General features: G+C 43.7%; 1 protein-coding gene across 3 annotated transcripts; it reads left to right on the top strand.

Annotated features, from left to right (window-relative positions):
• The first annotated feature begins 6,855 nt into the window (after nucleotides 1-6,855).
• FOXL3 (forkhead box L3) lies at nucleotides 6,856-11,328 on the top strand. 3 transcript variants are annotated; one of them, XM_065031583.1, is made up of 4 exons: nucleotides 6,856-7,071; nucleotides 7,200-7,328; nucleotides 8,067-8,235; nucleotides 8,584-11,328. In XM_065031583.1, the coding sequence occupies exons 2-4, from the start codon at nucleotides 7,222-7,224 to the stop codon at nucleotides 9,064-9,066; spliced, it is 759 nt and encodes a 252-aa protein (XP_064887655.1). In that variant the 5' UTR covers nucleotides 6,856-7,071; nucleotides 7,200-7,221; the 3' UTR covers nucleotides 9,067-11,328. The 3 variants fall into 3 exon arrangements, with proteins under 3 accessions (XP_064887655.1, XP_021138302.2, XP_064887656.1); XM_021282627.2 differs by having other exon boundaries at nucleotides 6,892-7,071; nucleotides 8,169-8,235; XM_065031584.1 differs by lacking the exon at nucleotides 6,856-7,071 and having other exon boundaries at nucleotides 7,086-7,328; nucleotides 8,169-8,235.
• The last annotated feature ends 9,735 nt before the right edge of the window (nucleotides 11,329-21,063 follow it).

The following is a 21,063-nucleotide window of genomic DNA, read 5'->3' as shown; positions in this document are numbered from 1 at the left end:
TTCACCAGTATTAGAGCAGACAAGCACATAAACTGTGGGATTTAGGAGTATCTTTTGCATGGTAAAACTGCTGACTTTGTTTCCCTGTGATTTCTGAGACCCTTCTTGTGAGCTTTTGAGGATACAGCCAAACACAAAGTCCCCGAAGCCTTGAAGCTTCATAAATTGCTGTTTGCCTAGAAATTCACACCAGCAGTTAAATAGGTATAAGTCATCTTCTACTATTTCCTCACAAGTGTTCTGTCCAGAGCACAATAATTAGGACCAACATTCTGAAGTCCTGAGAATTATTTATAGGAATTGATGAACAACATGGAAATACAGGCAGACAGTAAAGAAAACCAAACTCCTCTCACAAATTCATTAGCTGAGGTATGGCTGTAAATAACCACCACTTTGCTCACACAGCTCGTCTAACCTGCCACTGCAAAAATAGGTTACTCTCAAATAAGGACATTTTCAGCTCTTTATCAAGATATGCAGTTTATTGAGAACTTATATACATATACATATACCTGAAAGCACCCTACACCAGCTGAATGGGAAGAAGCTGAGCTTCCATTAAAATACTCTAGTTTTTTAAAGGTTTAGTTGGTTAAATTCAGCTGTCCAAAGGAAGGCAGTTATGTGCTGAGTAGAAGGAAACTCAGAAACTTTTAGCACTACAATTTGGCTTCAGATACTTTCAAACCCCAAAGACATTTCAAACCGATCAAACTGGAACGCTGATGAAGAAAAGTAACCTGAGGTTCCAAATCAATGGGAGGAAGCAGAAACAGAGATGGCTTGCATTCATATATACATTCTGTTTACCGCACTTACCTAGCTTAAACATAAAATACAACTTCACAACCAGACACGCAGTAGAGCTCCAGCCTTCCTAGAGAGTGCAGCAACAAGAACTAGCGTTACACTACAAATATTTTCACCTGAATCTACTGATGGTGAGAATGCACTTCAGGTGGCAGAGATCAAAGCTGCTTTCTCTTTAAACTCTGCTGTGTGCACTGCAAAGCCTCTCCTGAGATGAAAAGGGCGGAAAGGCAAGAAGGGAGTTTACTCCTCTTTAAGGAGCCGTCAGCAGAAAACTCCAAATCCCCCGTGTGCTGACGGTTCCCTGCCATCAGAGAGCTGCTTTCATGTGATAGATCGCCACGTACTTGAAGGATGATAAATTGTAAACTGTGAATGATTACTCTAATTCAGAGGAAGAGAAGGAGGCTTATGTCTGGCATTGAGGAAAACGTAATCAGATGTCCCTGACATATTAACCATCGAGTGTTTATTCTGGAATGAAGTTGAGTAGTTTAACTGCTATTATCAAAACAGGAAAAAAAAACGACATTTTTTTCAGAATGAAGCAAAGCCTTGACAGTTGAACTTGCTTACTGGGGAACATATATCAAGCCACATTATGAGTTAGGAGGAGTGGGTTATGGGAAAAAGTGTGATCCCATTTTAAAGATGGGGATTGTGGAAAACTGCAATATTGTAGGAAGTTTACGCAGACACAAATTTCACCTTATGGAGAAATGAGAAAGGATTATGCCTGAGGGGAAGGCAGTAGCTGGAGACCTGGAGAGAGTCAGTCCTGTTATGATGGATGAGCATGGGGTCCCTGCCCACCATCCCCTTCTTCGGGAACAGCACTCACTTGGGGCCCAGTTTCCAGTTACGTTTGTCCTGCCAGTTTGATCTGCATTGTTTTCAGATGCTTCATACAGCTCCCAGAAAACTTCTGCGTGGGTGAGGGTTATGAGTAAGTGAACTGGAATGAATTATTGCTTTCAAATGAAAATAAAATCAGCAAAACATAGCATAACTCGCTATCATTTCTGTTCTCCCAGGGTGCAGGATTTCTAATACTAAAGATGCGAACAGGACACAGAAAGAGGCAGTAAATAACCATCAACCGCTCAGCCTGTCTGTGCCCTACAGATATGGGTCCTGGCTCAATACACAGAGCTAAACCTCACAGGCTTGTCCAAGGGAGGAATCAGGAGTCAGGGGACTCTCAGTTCAAATGGCCCTTTGATGCAGGCCTGAGTCAAAGGGTCCCTGGAGGGTCACGGCTTCTCACAGGGACCATCTCCCATGGCTGGAGACAGAGGTGACATAGAGAAGCTGCACGTGTGCTCCAGCAGCTCAGAACGCAACTCCTCATCCATCAAGAAGCCAGTGACCCACATCACCACGGGGAGGTGACCTCTGACCACACGCGCTCGGTCAGCTTGGGCAAGGCTGGCTTGCACCTTGTCTTTGCTTGCCTAGTATTTCCCCATTTTGCAATATCAGATACTATAATTCCTTGATTCATCCACTCTGAGCTGTGTGCAAAGCAAATGGGAGAGCCAGGTTTGAATTAGTTGTGTTGTGGGTCTATCAAGTGTTTGTGTCACCCCCCAAAAGTCCCTCAAACAAAGGCACATGTGGCAGAGAGCAGACAAAGCACCACAGGCACTGTTCAGGTCTTCCGCCTGCCCCGTACCTACCGAACTAACAATATTGAGATCTGTGAATGGGCAAAATGAGGCTGCTCTGTCATTTAGATTTATGGCAGCAGGAGATCCACGTTGCCAATGGGATATTTGATAAGCATCTCCGAGGCCTGTTGGTGCCACAGCAGTAGACCTTAGCTTGGATGGGAATGAGCTGCTTTGCTTCAGCATGGCTCCTTCATGCCTGGCTGGCTCTTGTCCCTTCTCTTCTGGAATAATTATGATGGCTGAAAATAAATGTGTGGGACAACTTGTGCCAGTTTCCACAATTTAACAGCACATGGACATTTGTGTGAAAGTGTGAGCCAGGATGTTTGTGTTCATTCTCCTAATTCTCTTGACACAACAGTTTTATAAAAAATCAGGCCTTAATTGTGTGATTCCACTTAATGCAGAGGGAGTTAATTAACATCTGGAACAAGTTTCCTGGCCCAAGCTATTAGCTGTGTCTGGTGCAGAATTCAAACAATGTATGAAGTGAGGCCTATAGCCAAATGATTTTGCACATAGCTGAAATGAGAAATGACCAAAGATGGATAAGGTATGGCAGCTGCACAAGGATAACGTTTGTTTTGGTAAACAAGCGCGTGATGAGTCAAGGCATGATCGTTGTGCTGGTCCAGGAGGTTCACTATGTGGAAACGAATAGGCACCACCTCTCAATCCCCTCTTCAAACCCTCCAGCTCTTCCTACTTGTCTCCAAAAGCCTCATGGATCAGTGATTCCAGACATTTTCACAGCTGGGGGAGGAAGAATCCCACCAACATAAAGGCGAGGTGTCCTGTGCAACCCTGCACGTCCCTTCTGTGTTCTAGCCCATCCATCTGTGAGGTGTCCTGTGCAACCCTGCACGTCCCTGCTGTGTTCTAGCCCATCCATCTGTGAGGTGTCCTGTGCAACCCTGCACATCCCTGCTGTGTTCTAGCCCATCTATCTGCGAAGTCAATGAGGAGGATTTAATTTTGTGCCACTGAGAAGGAGAAGAATCCAATACCAAATCACAGCCTGGCAGTGAGGCAGCCTCATGTATCTGTGTCAAATAGAGAAATGGAGATGTGGTCCTTTAACCTGCAGAAAGGTGCTGGGCAAACCAGGGACACAATGTAAAGTTTTGAAAATCCTGTAGGTGAAACCAAACCATTTGTCCCACTTAAACTTTGTTGTTGTTGTTTTGTGGGGTTTTGTTTTGTTGTGGTTCTGTTTTTTAATTCTTTGTCAAGCTTTTAAATTATCTTTCCATCATTTTTGGTTTTAAGTATAAAATAGGTTTAAAAAAAGGAAGTAGTTTACTGGTGGTATAGACTACTGTTGCATGATCCAAAGCCTGCTAAGGCCATCACTTGTTTCCAGTGTTTTAAACCAAAAGAGGGTAGGTTTAGATTGAATATAAGGAATAAATTCTTTATGGTGAGGGTGCTGAGATGCTGGAACAGGTTGCCCTGGATTTGTGGATGCTCCATCACTGGAAGTGTTCAAGGCCAGGTTGGACAGGGCGGAAGGTGCCCCTGCCTGAAGAGAGTTGGACTAACTCATCTTTAAAAGGTCCCCAGCAACCCAAACCATTCTGTGACTCCATAATAATTGTAAAAGGTTTGCGATAGAGTCCTAAACTGCCACCACCTCTGGCTCCCAAGTCAGCGAGAGGGGAGGAGAAGCTGTGCTGCTGGGAAACACCAGTATACACCAGTGAGAGGGCTGGGCTGTTGGTGTGCAGTCCTACACCGAGCAACCCGCTGTCTGCTGAGGAGCTGTCATTAGTGATTCAGCCCTGTTTAGATTTATGACCAGTCTGAATTTCACGTACAGATTCCATAATCTGTGTCGTAATTACAAAAAACTGCAAATCACTTTTTAATATCAATGTTAAAAAGAAAAAATAGGCAAATCTTTCACGGCATTTTTGTGGTTTACAACTTTGGGTTCTGCAAATATACAACGTAAGAAAACACTAGCCTGGCAAAATTGTACTTTTATGATAATGACAGGGATGAGTTACAGTTTCTCTAGTTAAACTATAATGGCTGCACAGATGCTGGGAAAAAGCTATTGTACAACATGTTTTGCCACTATAAGCATGGCACCTGCTGGCTCTACCGTGGTACATACAAGAGCATGTTGTCACTTCATTATGAGTATTATTTTCAAGGATTATAATTGGACCATAAACAGTCCCTTGGGGATAAAACATCAGGATGCAGGCTTTAAAAAATACCTTGAGAAATACTCAGCCAGTATTGCATATCTGGATTTCAGAAGTAAGCTTATGAGAGATAATATATAATTTGTTTCGGATCTCGTAGGACTCAAAAATGGCCTGCGTTCCTCTTATGGTCTATATGAATATGTAGCAGGTGAATTTAGTGATATTTACAGAGGGAGAAAGTAAATCCTCCACTTCTGGCTATCGGGAAATAACATTTATCCACAGGCCGCGTGTCACACAAATGGCAACGGCCGGGGTTCCTGATGTATCCTGCCAGCTGTCCCACACCCACCCGTGGTCCCACTCACTCCTGGGATGCCACTCGAGGCCACCAGCGCTGGTTCTTGTGACCCACCTCTGTTTGCTCAATTTAGTCTCCCAAACCAGCCTCTGAGATGGACATTTAATGAGGAATAGCGGCCACGAGCTCTTGCACAGACACTACATTTAACCACGTTATAAATATACTAGCCATGGGCAAGCTGATTACACTCACCACAGCAAGAAAACATAGGAATTGAGGTAAATAATGTTACTAAATGTATGGCACTACAGTAATTTGTTCTAATTCTCGTTACAGAGAACTTCACCTGTTATATTCAGTCAGTAAATAGGGGAGGATTTTGGTCAAAGTGTATTGTCTGTCTTGCCTGGCAAGGCAACTTTCACAAGAAGAGCAGGAAGAACCGAGAAAAGGTCGGTAACAGGTTATGTAAAATCAGAGTCAACTAACCCAGTTCTGCTTATAAAAATGTTGAAAATCAGAAGCAGGACTGTTCGAATTACAGGGATTTCAGTGGGGTAAAACACCTCCAAAGAGAAGAACCACTGCTAAAAATCAAAGTGGATGTTTACTTGTGTCTGAAGGATCATGGTTTCCAGTGAGGGAAAATCTTCCCCAGTCCATCGCCCAGCTGCTTCTTTACTTTAAGCTTTCTCAGTCCAGCTGGGTTAGGAATGAATGAAGATCAGACGTTATATATTTAATTCTCCACCGCTGAATCTGCTCTGCCTTACTCGCTATTACAGCCCTGCTAACGCCTTAGGCAGTGGTAGCCAACCCTTTGTATTAAGACCTCTTCTGCAGTGGCTGCCTCATGCATATGCCTATTGATGTATTTTAGATTGAAGATAATTTTGTATTTCGGGTATCTACTCTTCCTTCACATTCCCAAGAAAACACCTCTTGTAACTATATTTTCATGTCATATATTTCCCCATACTCCCTGCTCAGCGTACTGTTACATTCCACACAAAAACCTCTTGTGTCCAGCTTGATCATAACTCTCAGAACCACTTAAACATTACTTTAAAGGTGCTTTATCATGTGGATGAATTTTCCCCTAATCATATCCTTTAACTCCAAAGGGGGTTTGGGGACATACTTTTTATGGAAGATGCTGTAGAAACAAAAGTTGCATTGCTAGTGGTTCTGCTTCTATACTTCCACCCAGTTAACTCTCTGCGCACCAGTTTGCTTTCTCTCTCCCAATACCCATTTCCTCCCGGGGCTGGTTCCTGGGACAGAGTCTTCAAATAGTTTAATTATCATGTGGCATACACCTTTTCAGTCCCCCTCTGAAACGGCGTGCGATGCCTTTGGTTCACATCACTTGTTGGAAAACACTCCAAAGCATTGAAAAACTATTAAATTGTTACAGTATTGGATGCCAACACACGGGGCTATTAGTCTAATTCATCCTCCAGATCAAAGCCCACACAGGCAGCTCTCCTGCCTACAGCTATTTTCCTTTTACTTTCCTGCTTGACAGTAGTCCCTCATATCCCTCTGTTCTACTTTCTTTGAACATACACATTTTCCTTTAGTCATGGAAATATAATTTATGTCTATTATACCGTATTATAGATTGCAGATCAGGACAAGCATGCATTACTGCCTGGAACGTCTGTTTATTGTACGTTGGATTCCTAAAAATAAATAAATAAGAAAGCCACCCTGCTTCACTGGGGGAGAAAAATCCGAAGGGGGAGCACTCGGGGGCTGGGGGGAGCTGCACTCCGTTCTCAAAGTTGGATTTCCAAGTGGAGACCTTGAAGCGTGATTTATGAACATCATGCTGTTTGCTTTTGTCACGTTGTGGATGTGGCGGGGAAGCGCTGGCCCCTCTCCAGCCCGGACCACCCAGCGAGCCGAGCGGAGCTACCGGCGCTGCACACCCCGGTTCAAAGGTTCACCCCCAATTCGCCAGCTCCATCCGTCACCAGCCGCCTGGCTCCGCCGCCCCATTGCAAGCAACGGCAACAACAACAATAACAACCGCCCCCCCTAAAACAAGAAAATATCCTAACAGACGGGCTGTCTGGGACGCGAGAATTGCAAAAACAATCCCCACCCCACCACGGAGAGTGTGTGTGCATGGAGGAGAGGGAGCGTGGGGAGGGGGCAGAGAGGGAACGAGACAGAGAGAGGGGAGGGAAGGAGGGAGGAGGGAGTCCAAGCTCTGAGAAACATCACTCCATCTCTCTCACTCCACAGGAGCTGAGCAAGGAGCAGGACGATGTTTGACAACACGCAGTACCCCTATAACTGCTTTAATTATGATGGGGATGATTATCCTACCTGTAGTTCTGATGAAGAGAAAAAATTCACCAGACCGGCGTACAGGTAAGAAGAAGTTTTTCCAGGTCCCCCTGTCTCCTGGGGAGGTTTCTGAGCTCTGGGATGGTGGGATGACAGCTCTCGGGGGAGCTCTGGACCTCTCCCCAGGTGTGCGCGGCGGGTCTGGCCCCAGTGCGGGCACCGCAGGAGGCGGATTTCTGCCCCTCTCCGTGTTTGAGGTGTTCATGGTTTGTTTCCTCCGTGTGGGGTCACAGCAACTCTGGCACGCTGTTGAGCTACCGGATCTCAGATGGTCCCCTCCGACCTCCAGGAGCCCCAGGAGAAGGGGAATTAAATGTGCAATGCACCAGTGGGTGAACGGGGTGCAGCTAGTTCCCGGTGTGGTGGGAAGATGTGTGGTGCAGGTGTTCCTAGGGGCACCCAAGGTACTTTCCATGAGCAGGCAAGGTCTCCAGTGGCAGTGTCTCAGTCTGGTGTGTCTCACTGCAGCTCAGGGAAACTTTCCTGATGGGGTGTGAGAGGTGGGTGATGTTTCTGAGCTCTCTGTGGTGAGCGCCAGGGCAAACAGCCCAGCTGGGACTCGATTGCTGGAAGTGATGTCTGAACAGCACCCCAGGGCTCGGGGTGGAGAGACGGTGACCACAACTTATCCCTGGGGTGTCTCAGGGTGCAGATCCACCAGGACAAGCTTTGGAAGCAGGATACAGGCACACATGTACCCGTGTGGTCCTAAAAACTGAGTAAGTAAGGAGATGGTGTAACAGTAAGTTTTCCTTTTTTCAGCTACATTGCCTTAATCGCAATGGCCATCCAGCAAAGTCCTTCAAATAAAGTCACCCTCTCTGGCATTTATGACTTTATAATGAAGAAATTTCCTTACTACAGATCAAATCAAAGAGCCTGGCAGAACTCCATCCGACATAACTTATCGCTTAACAGTTGCTTTGTAAAGGTAAGATCAGTAACTGTGTATTTACATACACTCTGTGCATGGCTGAAAAAAGAATTATGCAGGAATAATCTCATCACTAGGAGAGAAGGGAAACAAACAGCTGAGCTGCGAATCGCTTAAAATCTCTCTGAGTTGTCAATTATAAAGAGTGTATCCTTGTCTGATGCGTGCTAATAGATAACAAATTGGAGAGGATGGAGTTTACATCCTATTCCTATAATGAAAGAGAACAGGCTTAAAAGCCTTGTCATATGTGTTTACACCATTCTTGAATGTAAATGAAATCAGATGTTAAGCAGCAGCATCTGTAACACATACAAATACTGAACTGCCTTTAAATAAATACAGGTTCCCAGAACAGAGGGAAATGAGAAGGGGAAAGGAAACTATTGGAGCTTTGCAACGGGATGTGAATCCATGCTGGATCTCTTTGAAAATGGGAATTACAGGCGAAGACGAAGGAGAAGGAACGTGAAAAGGGAACACAAGGAGCAGAGACCGAGCAGAGGGAAAAGTCCTTCATCCCCCAAGACACCTTCTGTGGACTGTGCTTTAAACAGCATTTCATCTTCTGAAAGTAAACACGAAAGAGTTGAATCGGGCCCAAGACTACTGGAGCCTCGTGGCTTTGCTCCTAACGGCATGACCAGCAGGCAGAGCCTCAGCAACTCCTCCTTAACAAAATCAGATTCTGAAATCAAATTCAGCATCGATTACATCCTTTCAGCGCCTGACCCTTTGCCAGTCCTGAGATCTCAGTATAATATGCAAGAAAATAAATGTCATCTACTGGAGACACAGCAAATTAATCTCCAGTTCTGGACAATGTGATGCTATTTGCTCGTGGTAACAGAGTCTGAGCTGCAGTGAGTTCAGCAGCCGCCTGTCAGTGAAAATCAGCCGCTTGCCTCCTCCTTTTCTTCCTGAGCAGCACTGGGAAAGGGCAACCGATCCACCAGCCGGTACCCTGTCTGCACCCAAAGAACTTCGCTAACGTTAAAGCATAAATAACAGCTACCAACATGGGTTTTCACTATGCTCAAATTAATGAAATTCTAGCTTTGTTTTCTGAACTGTCATGGACATCATTCCACACCACAAAGAATTTCCCTTCCCAAGCACAAGCTGTTAAGAAGAGACTTGCTTATCACTCCTTGCTTTATTAAAGACAAAGTGAATTTGATTCCACTTTCACTGGTGGAAATTAGGATCAATTCCACTGAAGTATATAGGTCAGAACTTAAGCTGATCTAAAGCAGTGTAAGTCTGTCGACCTACACAGGCTGAGAATGTAAGTGGGGGGGAGGGCTTTATTTTCTTACAAGGAATCACAGAAAATCACTCTTCCTTCCTTTTTTTTTTTTTTTTAATTTTTCATTTTAAAATAATGTTTAAACTGTTCTTCATCTTTAATTCATCATTAACTAGAAAATGTAGTTATTGGTAAGTGTTCAAATTATATTTTTGTTGCTATTCAGGACAGAGTTGTTTAGACTGTTGAAGTGAAGTCGTATTCAAAGTAATTCCAAGAAAGCCAATTGCAAGAGTGTCGAGCTGTGGTAACGTGGCAGAGGCGCAGGGCCTCTAGTGCCTTGGCTTTTAGAGAGAATAACGTCTCCCCTGGTACTATCAGGAAGCTTCCTGAGATACTGCAGGAAAGCCCTTGAACATATTTCATTTAGCGAGTGCGAAGGCAGACCCGGCTTTGCAAGAACCTGTGTTCAGTGTTAACCAAAGCCAGAATTCCACCTGCCTGCTTTAGCACAACTTGTGTATTTCTATTAAATAGATTTTTATTGATCCTTCTTGCAAGCAATTACCAAAGTGGTACTTGATGTGATTTCAGCAAAGCTGGCGAAATTTATAATTTACAGATAGCAACGTTAGATCATGAGCTGCGTTTCTATAGAAAGCTGTTTCATTACCATTTACACGTGCTGGGTTATTTCAGAAGAGAACCTGATGGACAATGATGAACTATAATGAGCATTTAAGAACTTGCTTTTATACAACTTGTTGATGATGAATTGCTTCCCAGGACCCAGCAGCAACATGAGCAAAGACTCCACAAAATTGTGGGTTTGGCTTGGATGTTACAGTCCTCACACACTGCAGACAAAAGGGAAAAGACAAGGACTCTGGTGGTTCTAAGCAATTATATACAGAGAGATAGAATTATCTTTGCAACATGAACTAAAGGTAAATGAAGGTATATGAGATAAGATTAAGCAAACTTGTGCTAGAGGTATGCTCAGGCATGACTTGAATTTTTATGCAGAAGCTTTGACATTTCACTAAGTTATTTTACATTGTGTCTAATATGTACTGTACATTTATACTATATCTTCTTATATATTATTATTCAGAAAGGGAGCAATATCACTGCACTTATATGTTGTAAAAATGCATGATGTATGTTGGCATGATGCTGAAACTCCTGCCATATACATAAAAATTTACCATCAGTGGTATTTCATACTGATCGGTAATAAATGCTCATTTTTTGGAAAACTATAAACCTTGCTATGTTCAGGCGTTTCCACAGCGTACAGGAGCCTTTGTGTCTTCTTCAGGAAAGACAAAATGGAAAATCCTATCACTTCCATCGCTGCACGTCTTCCAAACTTTGAAGCAATGATTTCTTGAGGCCAAACGCTGCCTTCAAATAGGAGCTTTCAATTCTCTTTGAATCAATGGCTATTCTGGGTGATTATCTGAAAGCAAAATTCGGCTCATTAGACCGGATTGATCTGCTGTTTACATTGATGTTGGAAAAAGAAGAAAACCTCTGGGGTCGCTGGACAGATGCATTGATTCTCATTTTAAGAGGGACAAGAATTGGCTCCTTTGGTACTTATGCTTGTTAGTAAATGAGTGTGGGAAGAGCATGTCCTCATTTAGTACTTCAATGTATGCATGCACTCGTGGGTTGGTATGTGTGCACCTCTAGGATCCTACCTACATTTGTATATTCATGCTTTAAACACAGATTCTTTTCTCTTTATTGTTTTAAACCTTGCAGTGCTGCTGTTGGGCTGATAGCTATAGTACACATCCACAGTATATTTGAAATACATATTTTTTGCTGTGAAATGTGTGAATATGATTCTTACTGTGTTCTTTGCTAATGCTGTCAGGAAAAGGTAACTCAATGTCGGCAGAAGTTCTACAGCGGGCTGCTGAGATCAATGGCGATACAGTTATGGCTACTAATCAATATAGGATTAATGTATTAGCAAAGACAGAAATACACCCAGGTGGATTTACAGCAGATATATGAAACTATTTTCAGTAAGATGAATTAATATTCACGAATAGCCATGTTCTTTGCCCACAGTAAAGTGCCTGCTAGGAGAGGATGTCATGACTGAGTTTCCCTAACATGTAATCAAAGAAATTTGTGTACAAATAGGTGTTAACATTTGTTTTGCAAAGGATATCAATCATATTTCAAAAAATGAAGGGGCGCATTTCAATTTGCCCAGTATATTATATTCTGACGACTCCAGAAAGGTTTCCAGCACTTAAAGTGAATGGCATTTAATATAGAACAACATAACAGGGGTGAGGGCTAGACGTGACCTTATTCAAATGTCGTAGCCATTACAGAGCCATTCCCAATGTAATTATAATTAAATACTTTATGCCTTTCTTGCAAATCCTCTGATCGATCATTGATATTAGCATTAATATTGTATTACCCCCAAGCAAATGTCTCCCACACAAGTGTTATGGATCACCAGGTTTCCATTAACAAAGTTGTGAGCTATTGCCGTATGCTGGTCATGGATAAATTTACGTAAATTACCTTTTCTCAGGAAAGGGGGGAAAAGTCGAGTTCTTTTTCCTTTAATCCCTGCACTCTGAGTCTAGAGCTATTTCTTCAGCCCCATCACAGCCTGTCAGCCTCTCACATAAAACTAGAACGGAAGAAAAAGTCAAATCTTGCAGGAATGTCCCTCTGTCCTGTTTTGAAGCAGATGGATATTCTGCAGATGTAGCTTGTTTCGTACACAGGTTAAAAGCTGAGCTGAAGCCAGGCTGAGCAGTGTGGGGCAGGGGGCTGCACCCCACCAAACCATCATGGGGCTGTTCGGGCAACGCACAGCAGCCAAAGCGAGAAAAGGCATTGGTGTTCAGCTTAATTCCTCATCTCAAGAGGTCTTCCCTTGATAGACCCGGAATGAGACATGGATTTCCCCCTTCGGGGGCTGTCACCATCTATCCCAAGCCTGGGACGAGCCTTCTGTCCTCTCCTTTTAGAGTCATAAACACCTTTACAAAGGAACGTTGAGAAGTTTGTCTCTGGGCAGAAGCCAGGCTCGGCCTCGCTGAAGGACCCTGGGGTGTGTTGTTTATTTACCCTTTAGGGAAGGCTTCCCATGATTTTGATGGAGCAACACCAGGTTATTCTGCAGCCGTTTGACTCCCAATGATTTAATGTCTTAGGCTGTTGTCACTGGTGTCACAGAAGTGGTTTTTGTACAGCAAGATGATGCTCTGCCTCAGATAACATCAAGGCAGTCCAGTGGTTGACCTCACCCATGGGAACCTTCCCTCGGCACAAACTCCTCATCATTATGGGAGCATTAATGCAAAGTAGGATAGCTGAAAACAAACCGTTTCTTTGCCAGTAAAGCCAAGTCCCCTTGTTTTTCTACAAATCGGATAGATCTTATTAGTCGAGACCCATTAACTCCCTGTATAAACAGAAGCTGTGTTCAAAGAGCATTTGAAGGTCAACTGCATGTTCCCTTCAAGCTGAATCTAGACTTTTGCATCATTTTTCTGATCACAGAGCCTTTTCTTTCTGGGTAGCGATTACCCGTTCAGGTCCAAATCTTGTGTGTCCTGCCAGTCTCTCCCAATAGAGGGGACACACTGTGAGGGAAAGGGATTTGGAGGGACAAGCCTTGGGTAGAAAAGCGCTGCTACATGTCTTCCAGTAGTACAGAGCTGGTTGGGACTCTATGAACGGTACAGTGTGAAGGCTCTTGGGGTTGTGTATGAAGTCTCTGTACTGTAAATCAAGGGCAACATCTCCCCAGTATCCCACCACACCCAGGTTCAGGAGAAAAAGAGAAGCTACCCCACAGGAACTTAATCTTCACCTCTGGCAGTGTAACACAAATCCCCGTCCGTGACCAGCACTTCAGCTCCCAAACTCCAGACGTGGAAATCCTGCGCTGCTCATTCCAGTTGGCCTCTCCCCTGTCTGGCTCCTCTGGGGCATCTTCTCCTCCCAGCTGTGAGGGTGTAAATCCTCACAAATCCATTAACTTGCGTACAATGACTTTTGGAACTGAAGCAGCACGTGTGAAAGTGAACTTCACATATTGTCTCTACTCACACGGTCTGCCAAACTGTGGCAGCGACTTATCTCCTAGATAGCATTCTCAGAGTAACAAATGGCCCTGCATCTTTATTTTGCCTCAGCAACCAGCTTCTAATTGCTTTCTCCAGAACATGGGCACCATATGCACAGCAATGCACAAAGAACCTAGTAGACACTCTTTGTTTCACTGTGAATGTCTTTCTTGTTGCACTGAGGTTATTAAATTAAAGAACAGGGTAGGTCCGAGTCCTATGGAACTTGCACTGGAATTTTTTACCCAGAGAGCTAACATAAAATAACAAAGTAAGTTGTGCTCCCTCCCACCCCAGCTACAACAGTTGGAGGCAAATCCAACTGTGAGAATTTTGCCTGAGAAAGAACTGCCGGATTTCTCCCACTGTGAAATCCAGCTGTTAATTCAAACAGAAGGGATGGACCTGACCAGATAGGCCAACTGGCTTGTTTCCATCCTCAAGTCCATTGTGTTCCACAAGTTCCTAAATTTATGGTCATGAAGGTCTTCCAAGCCCTGTAATGAAGTATGGCATGCAATGTTTTTGTTATGGAATGTGTGCTGCAAAGGAAAAACAAGGTTTGAATTTATCTTTCAAATGAAGATCCTGGAATCTCTCAGGATAAACAGGCTAAATTAAGAATCAAAACACACCACGTTTCTCACCATAACCATGAAACTGAAAATAAGCACTTGCAGAGTACGGTCAGAGAAGAAAACTAGAAGTTGCAGTAAGTCACACCAACTCTCTTTCTGTCATAAGTGGTTTTTGTGTCCTCATTGTCACTTCACAGCAGGGGTCGGCAGTGGGCAGCAGTGGGAACAGCCTTTCATCTTCTGTGGGTTGTTGTATTTCAGAAAAAAGTTCTGCACTTCAGAACTGAACCGTCATTCTCCATCAGCAGCATTCACTTTGGGCATATCTTGTCTTGCTATAGGCAGGTTGGAAGTAAGAAACCAAAACGCTCTTTGACTTGTCAGCCTGCGTGGTGCAGCTCAGTGCAGCTCTCTTGATGCTACAGCTCCACAAAACCACTCTTCTGCACTAAAGCAGCTCCCTATTACGGCTTTGTCAAAGACACAATGAAGACTTAATAGGCTTGGAAGTTTGTTCAATTTTCATAGTGATATTAGTCACTCTAATTTAAAAAATTAGGCTTCCCAAAATCTGCACAGCTACACCAATGCTACCCTTTCCTGCAGTCATTAAAACATTTTGTTAGTACTTGCACTTGGCCTTACAACCCTGTGCATGCAGATCCAACCAACCCCTGAAGCTGCAGTTTCCATAGTTGCTAATGGTGAAACACTGCCATGGTTTCCTTCATCTGGGAAAGAAATTCAGTTAGAACCAACTTTCCTCTTGAGCACAAAGGCTCCGCTGACTATTAGCCATCTGTCCCAAACAAGATCTGCTCTAGCTGAAAATCCTTTTTGAGGTTTCGTGTCACATATATTTATTCCTACATCAAAATTGCTCCCTGTCTTCCCCTCTTTGCCTCGGGGTGTCATGCTGTGCTGGTATTGACTGCAACCAGCGTCCTCTGCTGCCACTGTCAGTTCCAGTATGGCCTCTCTGAGACTGGGACAAAGAAGCAGTTCTTCCCATAAAAGTGAATGTGGAAAATAACAGGTGCAATGAGCTGTGGTTTGTGATTGCTCTGTCTCAAGCTTTGCCGGGGCTGAGGGCTATATGAGCAATTATCAAGCACGGGGAGGCATTTCAGTACTAATCAGCTCATAACGTTGTTCTGCATTGGAGCATCTGGGACTGGCTTCATGGGCTGAATCCTGACTCTCATGAAATGAATGGGAGTTTTGCCACCAGGTTCAAGGGACCAAAACTTGCTCTCCTGTTGCCAGGAATAGAATTAATCAGATTAAAGACCATGTGGACTGCAGAGAAAATTAAATACCTTCTAGCAGTTACTTGGTGTGTTCTCAAGACAAAATGGCAGCTTGTTTCCACAGGTTTCTCCAGCGCTGTCTTCCAGCCAGACAAAATACTTCCTGAATTCAATTGGAAATGTGTCCAAATGGAGAAGAAGTTCCCCAAAGCCCAAGGGCTGAACTCAGCAGAACCAGATGTTGGCATCTGGGGTGAGGTTCCTGGTGCAAAGATGTTTTTGTGTTCTTTGAGAGCATCTCTGTTCTGGGGCTGGTGGACACACTCAAATAAACAAGTTACACTATGCTAATACCCAGACTTGGGATCTCAACTCTTCTTTCAACAGGAAACTGTCCCAAGATCTGCTACAGTTTGGCAACGGGATGACACTGGATTACTTTCTATTTTGTTTTGTTGTTGTTGAAATTACAGGAAAATAAATATTTTCAAGATGATACATTGTGTATCCCTAATAAATACCAAGGGGATTGAATATAAACTATGGACACATGGTTTGCTTTGTTGTTCTAAGTAACCATTTCCTTTTAACCAAATGAAAAGCTAGTTGCGCTGTGATGCTGTAGATTATAAATTAGCAGCTCTCATATGGTTTTGTGCAATTTTTTCTTGAAGAGCTTTAGGCTACTTCAGACAAAAATTTCAAATAAAATGTGAATTCATTGAACTGTAACTTGTGGTATTAGATTTATAATAAACAAAGGTAGGTCACATAATCATGTCATGGAAAACAACCTTTTAAAATTCAAGCAGCAACGTTTTAATCTGGTTTAGGTTCTGGTCCTAAAGTCAAAAGGAAACTTGGCTCTTTCTTCTCCCCAGTGCATGAAACCAAGACAAGCCTAGACCAGGTGGAAAGCACACAGCTAGGCATGCACATTCAAACAGGTTTGCTGAGGTGGGAGAAGATAGATTCCTTGCCAATCAGAGCAAAATGACCCAAAGGCAGTGGCAGCCCGTTCCCACTCTGGACCGGGGTGGGACGCTCCAGGGAGCAGCTGGGAAAGAGCTGGAATCAGGGCTGGCCACAGCGGGAAGGCAAACGGTGCCCCAGGGCAGCAGAGCGCCCTGGGAACCTGCTGGTTTCCAGCCTCAGCGACGCAAAGGAAGGGCTGATGTCAGAGCGCCTGCACCCCCTGCTGACGTCAGAGCGCCCGCTGACGTCAGAGCGCCTGCTGATGTCAGAGTACCCGCACCCTCTGCTGACGTCAGAGCGCCTGCTGATGTCAGAGTACCTGCACCCCCCTGCTGATGTCAGAGCGCCCGCTGATGTCAGAGTACCCGCACCCACTGCTGATGTCAGAGCCCCTGCACCCCCTGCTGATGACGTCAGAGTGCCCTGACAAGGCAGAGGCGGAACTATTTTCTAGAAAAGATCCCCCTTGCTTTTAGGGGACCCTCACATCTGGGGTTGAAAACGCATGTTTTCCACGGGTGTGCTCTCCCATGGTGTTTTACAGACACCTGGGGTGACCTTTGCCAACCAGGAGTCATGTATACCCCAAAGGCCTATACCTCAAAGGTCACCCTTAGCCGAGTATCACCTGATTTAGCTCTCAGGAGTGTATAGGAACTTTTTTCTTTACTCCTAAGCCTGGCTGAATCAGAATAATTTATATCATGACAACAGCATAAGCTGAATTTGGAGAGTTAAGACTGTATTCAAGCTGCAAACCCAACCGCTACTTCTTCCTGTAAGGAGTATTCCTATTAGCAAGTGAGCTTTTTGTGTACTCTATGGGCATGTGGGCACATATACAGAACATATGAAATCGATATCTGTCTAAATTCTGGGTTGCAATTACTAGAGCCGACGTTTAGAATTTTTCTGAGTGCCAAACTCACAAGCTAAATGACTGTATAGCTACCAAAATTGATTATCAGGCTTCCTGTTCCTTGCTTGTGATCCAGTAATATTGACATACTGTACAAGGAAATTGCAATCTGAACTACTAGTAGCAATAGCTGGAGGCAGTTACAAAAGGAGCATTGCTGGTGGTGGCACATGGCCTCCTTCATTAGATTTAATCATACTCTCATTGCAATGCACTCGTTCAAGATAGCAGCAAATTCTGTATTTCTCTTTTAAACTGCACCCAATAAAACATTTTTGTTTACTTCTGTATTTCAGCCTTTTCTCTGAAACATCCTAAGAAGAAAACATTCTGGCTCCAGAGATTCAGGTCTATTTTGGCTCCAGCATGGGCAATGCCTTGGGACAAGTCATTTTATATCTCGGTATCTCCACATCCCCTTTTGCAAGGCAGTGCAGAGAGTTCAACCCTGCAACACATGTTGTTGGACTGTACTATATCAGCAAGCTCAGGTTATTGACCTTCTACCTTCTCTCCATTTGCTGCCAGCTTTCCTTCCTCTGCTTCAGTCTTTTCCAGTGCTTGAACATTCCATCCATCCATCCACCCTGCCACTGACCAGTTGCCACCCATCAGTTGTGCAGAGGATGGAGTCACGCACAGCTGTGCAAAAGCTAACAGCTCTCTCCCTTTCACACCACTCCAGGTGCAGAAATGTTAAGAAACACAACACAATGCAAAGGTAACTGGGATCAGGCCACAAGGATTGGAAATGTTATTGCTTTGTTTTTAAGTAATCTTCTTGTTCCTTATTTTCAAGATGAGAACAAGCATGCCCACGTCTCCAGCCAAGCAAAACTTGCACCACGTATTGACTCAAGCTACCACCTGCATTAGCAAACTTTGTGCCACAATAGCAAGCGGAAGCATTCTACAATGAAAAAGGCCCACAAAACCCCCTTGTGCAAGCAGTAAAAATAGAAGAGAACTCCTGTAACTTCAAGAGGAGTCTCCAGCACTGGCGACGATGAATTGCAATGTTTATTGAACATCGAACCACTCTCTCCAAAGGATATCTACTGCCAGGATATTTGTTCAAATGCAAGGAATCCATGAAGGAATGTAAGATAATTTTGCCGTAGTGGATGCTCCCTGGAAGCAGAATCCAGCCTGGCTCTCCTGATATTCCCAGCTCTGCTCAGAGGGTGGAGGATTCGATATCCCAACTACACAAGCTTGACAAGAAGAGAACTTTAGTTTTGCCTTCAGAGAAATTTCCCAGGCCGACGCAAGCTCATTACTTTGCATTTGCTACAAACCCAGTCCCAGTACCATCCTAGAGTAATGATCCATGGCCATCCGCTACGCGGAGGCTGAGAAAAAGCAGCTTGTCATGGATCGCGGCTTCTCGACAGGCCAACCTTTCCAGAGGAAAAGTTCAGCACAAGTGGGAAACTTGTTTGGGCTTTTTTTTGTTTTACTTGCCTGTGTGATTTGTGAGAAAGGAGCTTTTACTAATGAGCTCTGTCCTTCTGAAGTCCCTGGGGCTTCACGTGTGTGACTGAGCTGCAGCAAGAACTACCTGTGAGTGTGAGTAGAACAGATACCACTGCCCCATCATTGCAGAGATCCCACCCCGTAGCCACTGCTGAAGGTGTGAGGTGACATCTGTTGGGGCCACCATCAGCTACAAGGATGCAGTACAGGACTGTCTATTTGCACTGCCAAATGTTTGCAACTCAAACAAGAGCTTAGCTGTGATGGACCCTGACTTGGAAACCTTCTGTGAACATTAAGAAAAGTGAGTATTTGAGAAAGCGAGGATGCAGACATGCCAAAACACTGTGAAAATTACTCCTTTTAGTGAATTTTTCCTTCTTCCAAATGAGACAGAGAGGAAATTCCACCCCTGCCATGAGGTGTCTAGGAGAAAAATGAAATAAATTCCAAAGAGTTATACAAATGTGACCCAATCTGTCGGTTTTCTCAAAGCACTTAGGCTCAGTCTGTCTTTGATCATGACAAACTGGAAGACAAGGGTACCTGGCAACTGGGAAAGCCTGTCCTCTCTTCTCCAAGGTCTATGTGGAGCCAGACTGTGTTATACTCAACCGGATGCTAATCCCCTTTTGCTCGCAATACGAAAGTCAATGGAAATTTCATGTTGATTAAATGTGTGTAAAATGATGCCTAAAATGAAAAGTCTCTGGTTAACTGTCTTCGTGTCACTAACATCAGTTTAAGTTGCACAATGTTTTTCTTGTTCAGACAATTAGTCCCCAGTCGGGGTAACGTGGAGGCCTGGCTGGGTCGGTTCAAGGGAGTGGCATGCTTTATTCAGGAACGCTCCTTTGTATCTGAATTATTTACACAAAACGACGCAGATAATTGCTTAATCCTTTGTCATTCTCATACACGATCCCTCAGTATCCAAATGGTATTAATGACAGCAGAACCTGTAATTTTTTTCCCCAATTTTTTCCATGCCAAGGAGAAAACATCTCAAGCAACAAGGGCTGCAGATTCCCTATATTTTGCCTGCACATTGATCCTGAAATAAAACGTATTCCTCTGGCTGCCGCTTCAGGACTACTTTTCTGTCACTTAGGTTTTCATACGTTACATTTCAGCCAGGTTTAACCCCAGTCAGTAAGAGACCTCGATTTGCCCAGATCAGTAACTTTACTGAGCAGAATCAGGACCCAAGATTCATTTGTCCTTCATAAAGGTTTGTTTGGTTTGGTTAATATTAGCATCCACCAGCTGTGCAAAACAGAGCTTTTCATTAGTAGTTTGATCGTGGCGGGAAAAGCTATTAATTTAGTCAGTTCCCCACAATGAGCTCTGGGGTTGCTACCAAACCACAAACTGATGAAAACAATAAATGCTAGACTGTATTAACTGGAAAGGTTAATCCATAAATCAAAGGGAAATGTCAGATGCCTTTTAACATTGATTGAGATGTAATTTGGTGTTGGTAGTGATATGTTTGTTACATAAATTCACAAATGCACTCGATTCCTGTTAGGAGTCCAGGTCTTTGTAACTTAAAACAAATTAAGTAGTTTGTTTTATTTATATAACCATATAAAGATTGATTACCTCATTCTGTTTGAGTCACAGTATGTCACCAATTTTTAAATGAATGAATATTAATATCCAGATCTTCTTCCAGGGTACATTTGACTTGGTATGGCAATGAACACGCTGCTGTATTTCCTGGATGTATATTATTCCCTTAAATCTGTTTAAGGCAGTTGTTTCTTTAAATTTTTTTTATTCATGTTTTTCAAATTAAAGCATAAGAATTAGCCTTTGTATAAACGTGGTCAGAAGTATAGAACATATTTTCTATATTATGGATGCATCATATTTAAATATGTAATATAAAACAACAAATATGAGCAGGAAATGCTACAAATTAGATCAGAATGGAATATAGTAATCGACGCCAAAATAGCAAGAAAAAGATCATGATGGTCACTCATGTAAACATTTATTTCCCCTACTCTTCATGAGAGAAACGCGAGGCCAGGGAATTCTTCACTGTGCGCAAATGAGAATCAGGTCCCCAGAGCTCAGAATATTAACACCACCAACCTTCTGAGCTTCCTCTGTCCAAGAAAACTGCAAAAGAAAGTCCTCAGGGACAGGGGCATCACTTCCAGGTTCCTATTAGCCAAGAATGGAGGGTAGCGAGGTTTGTCACCGGGTGGGCAGGGTGCTGAAGGTCACCCAAGCTGGGGGTGCTCTGCACCTC

This window comes from Columba livia, chromosome 15 (assembly GCF_036013475.1).
Source record: "Columba livia isolate bColLiv1 breed racing homer chromosome 15, bColLiv1.pat.W.v2, whole genome shotgun sequence".
In the NCBI taxonomy this organism is placed as follows: Eukaryota; Metazoa; Chordata; class Aves; order Columbiformes; family Columbidae; genus Columba; species Columba livia.
The sequence above is the reverse complement of the archived record's forward strand: the minus strand, read 5'-3'. Positions and strand labels throughout refer to the sequence as shown.

Coding starts and splice junctions, on each gene's coding strand:
- FOXL3 (XM_065031583.1), top strand. CDS start 7,222: ATGTTTGACAACACGCAGTACCCCTATAACTGCTTTAATTATGATGGG. Junction 7,329..8,066: donor TTCACCAGACCGGCGTACAG/GTAAGAAGAAGT, acceptor TCCTTTTTTCAG/CTACATTGCCTTAATCGCAA. Junction 8,236..8,583: donor TTAACAGTTGCTTTGTAAAG/GTAAGATCAGTA, acceptor AAATAAATACAG/GTTCCCAGAACAGAGGGAAA.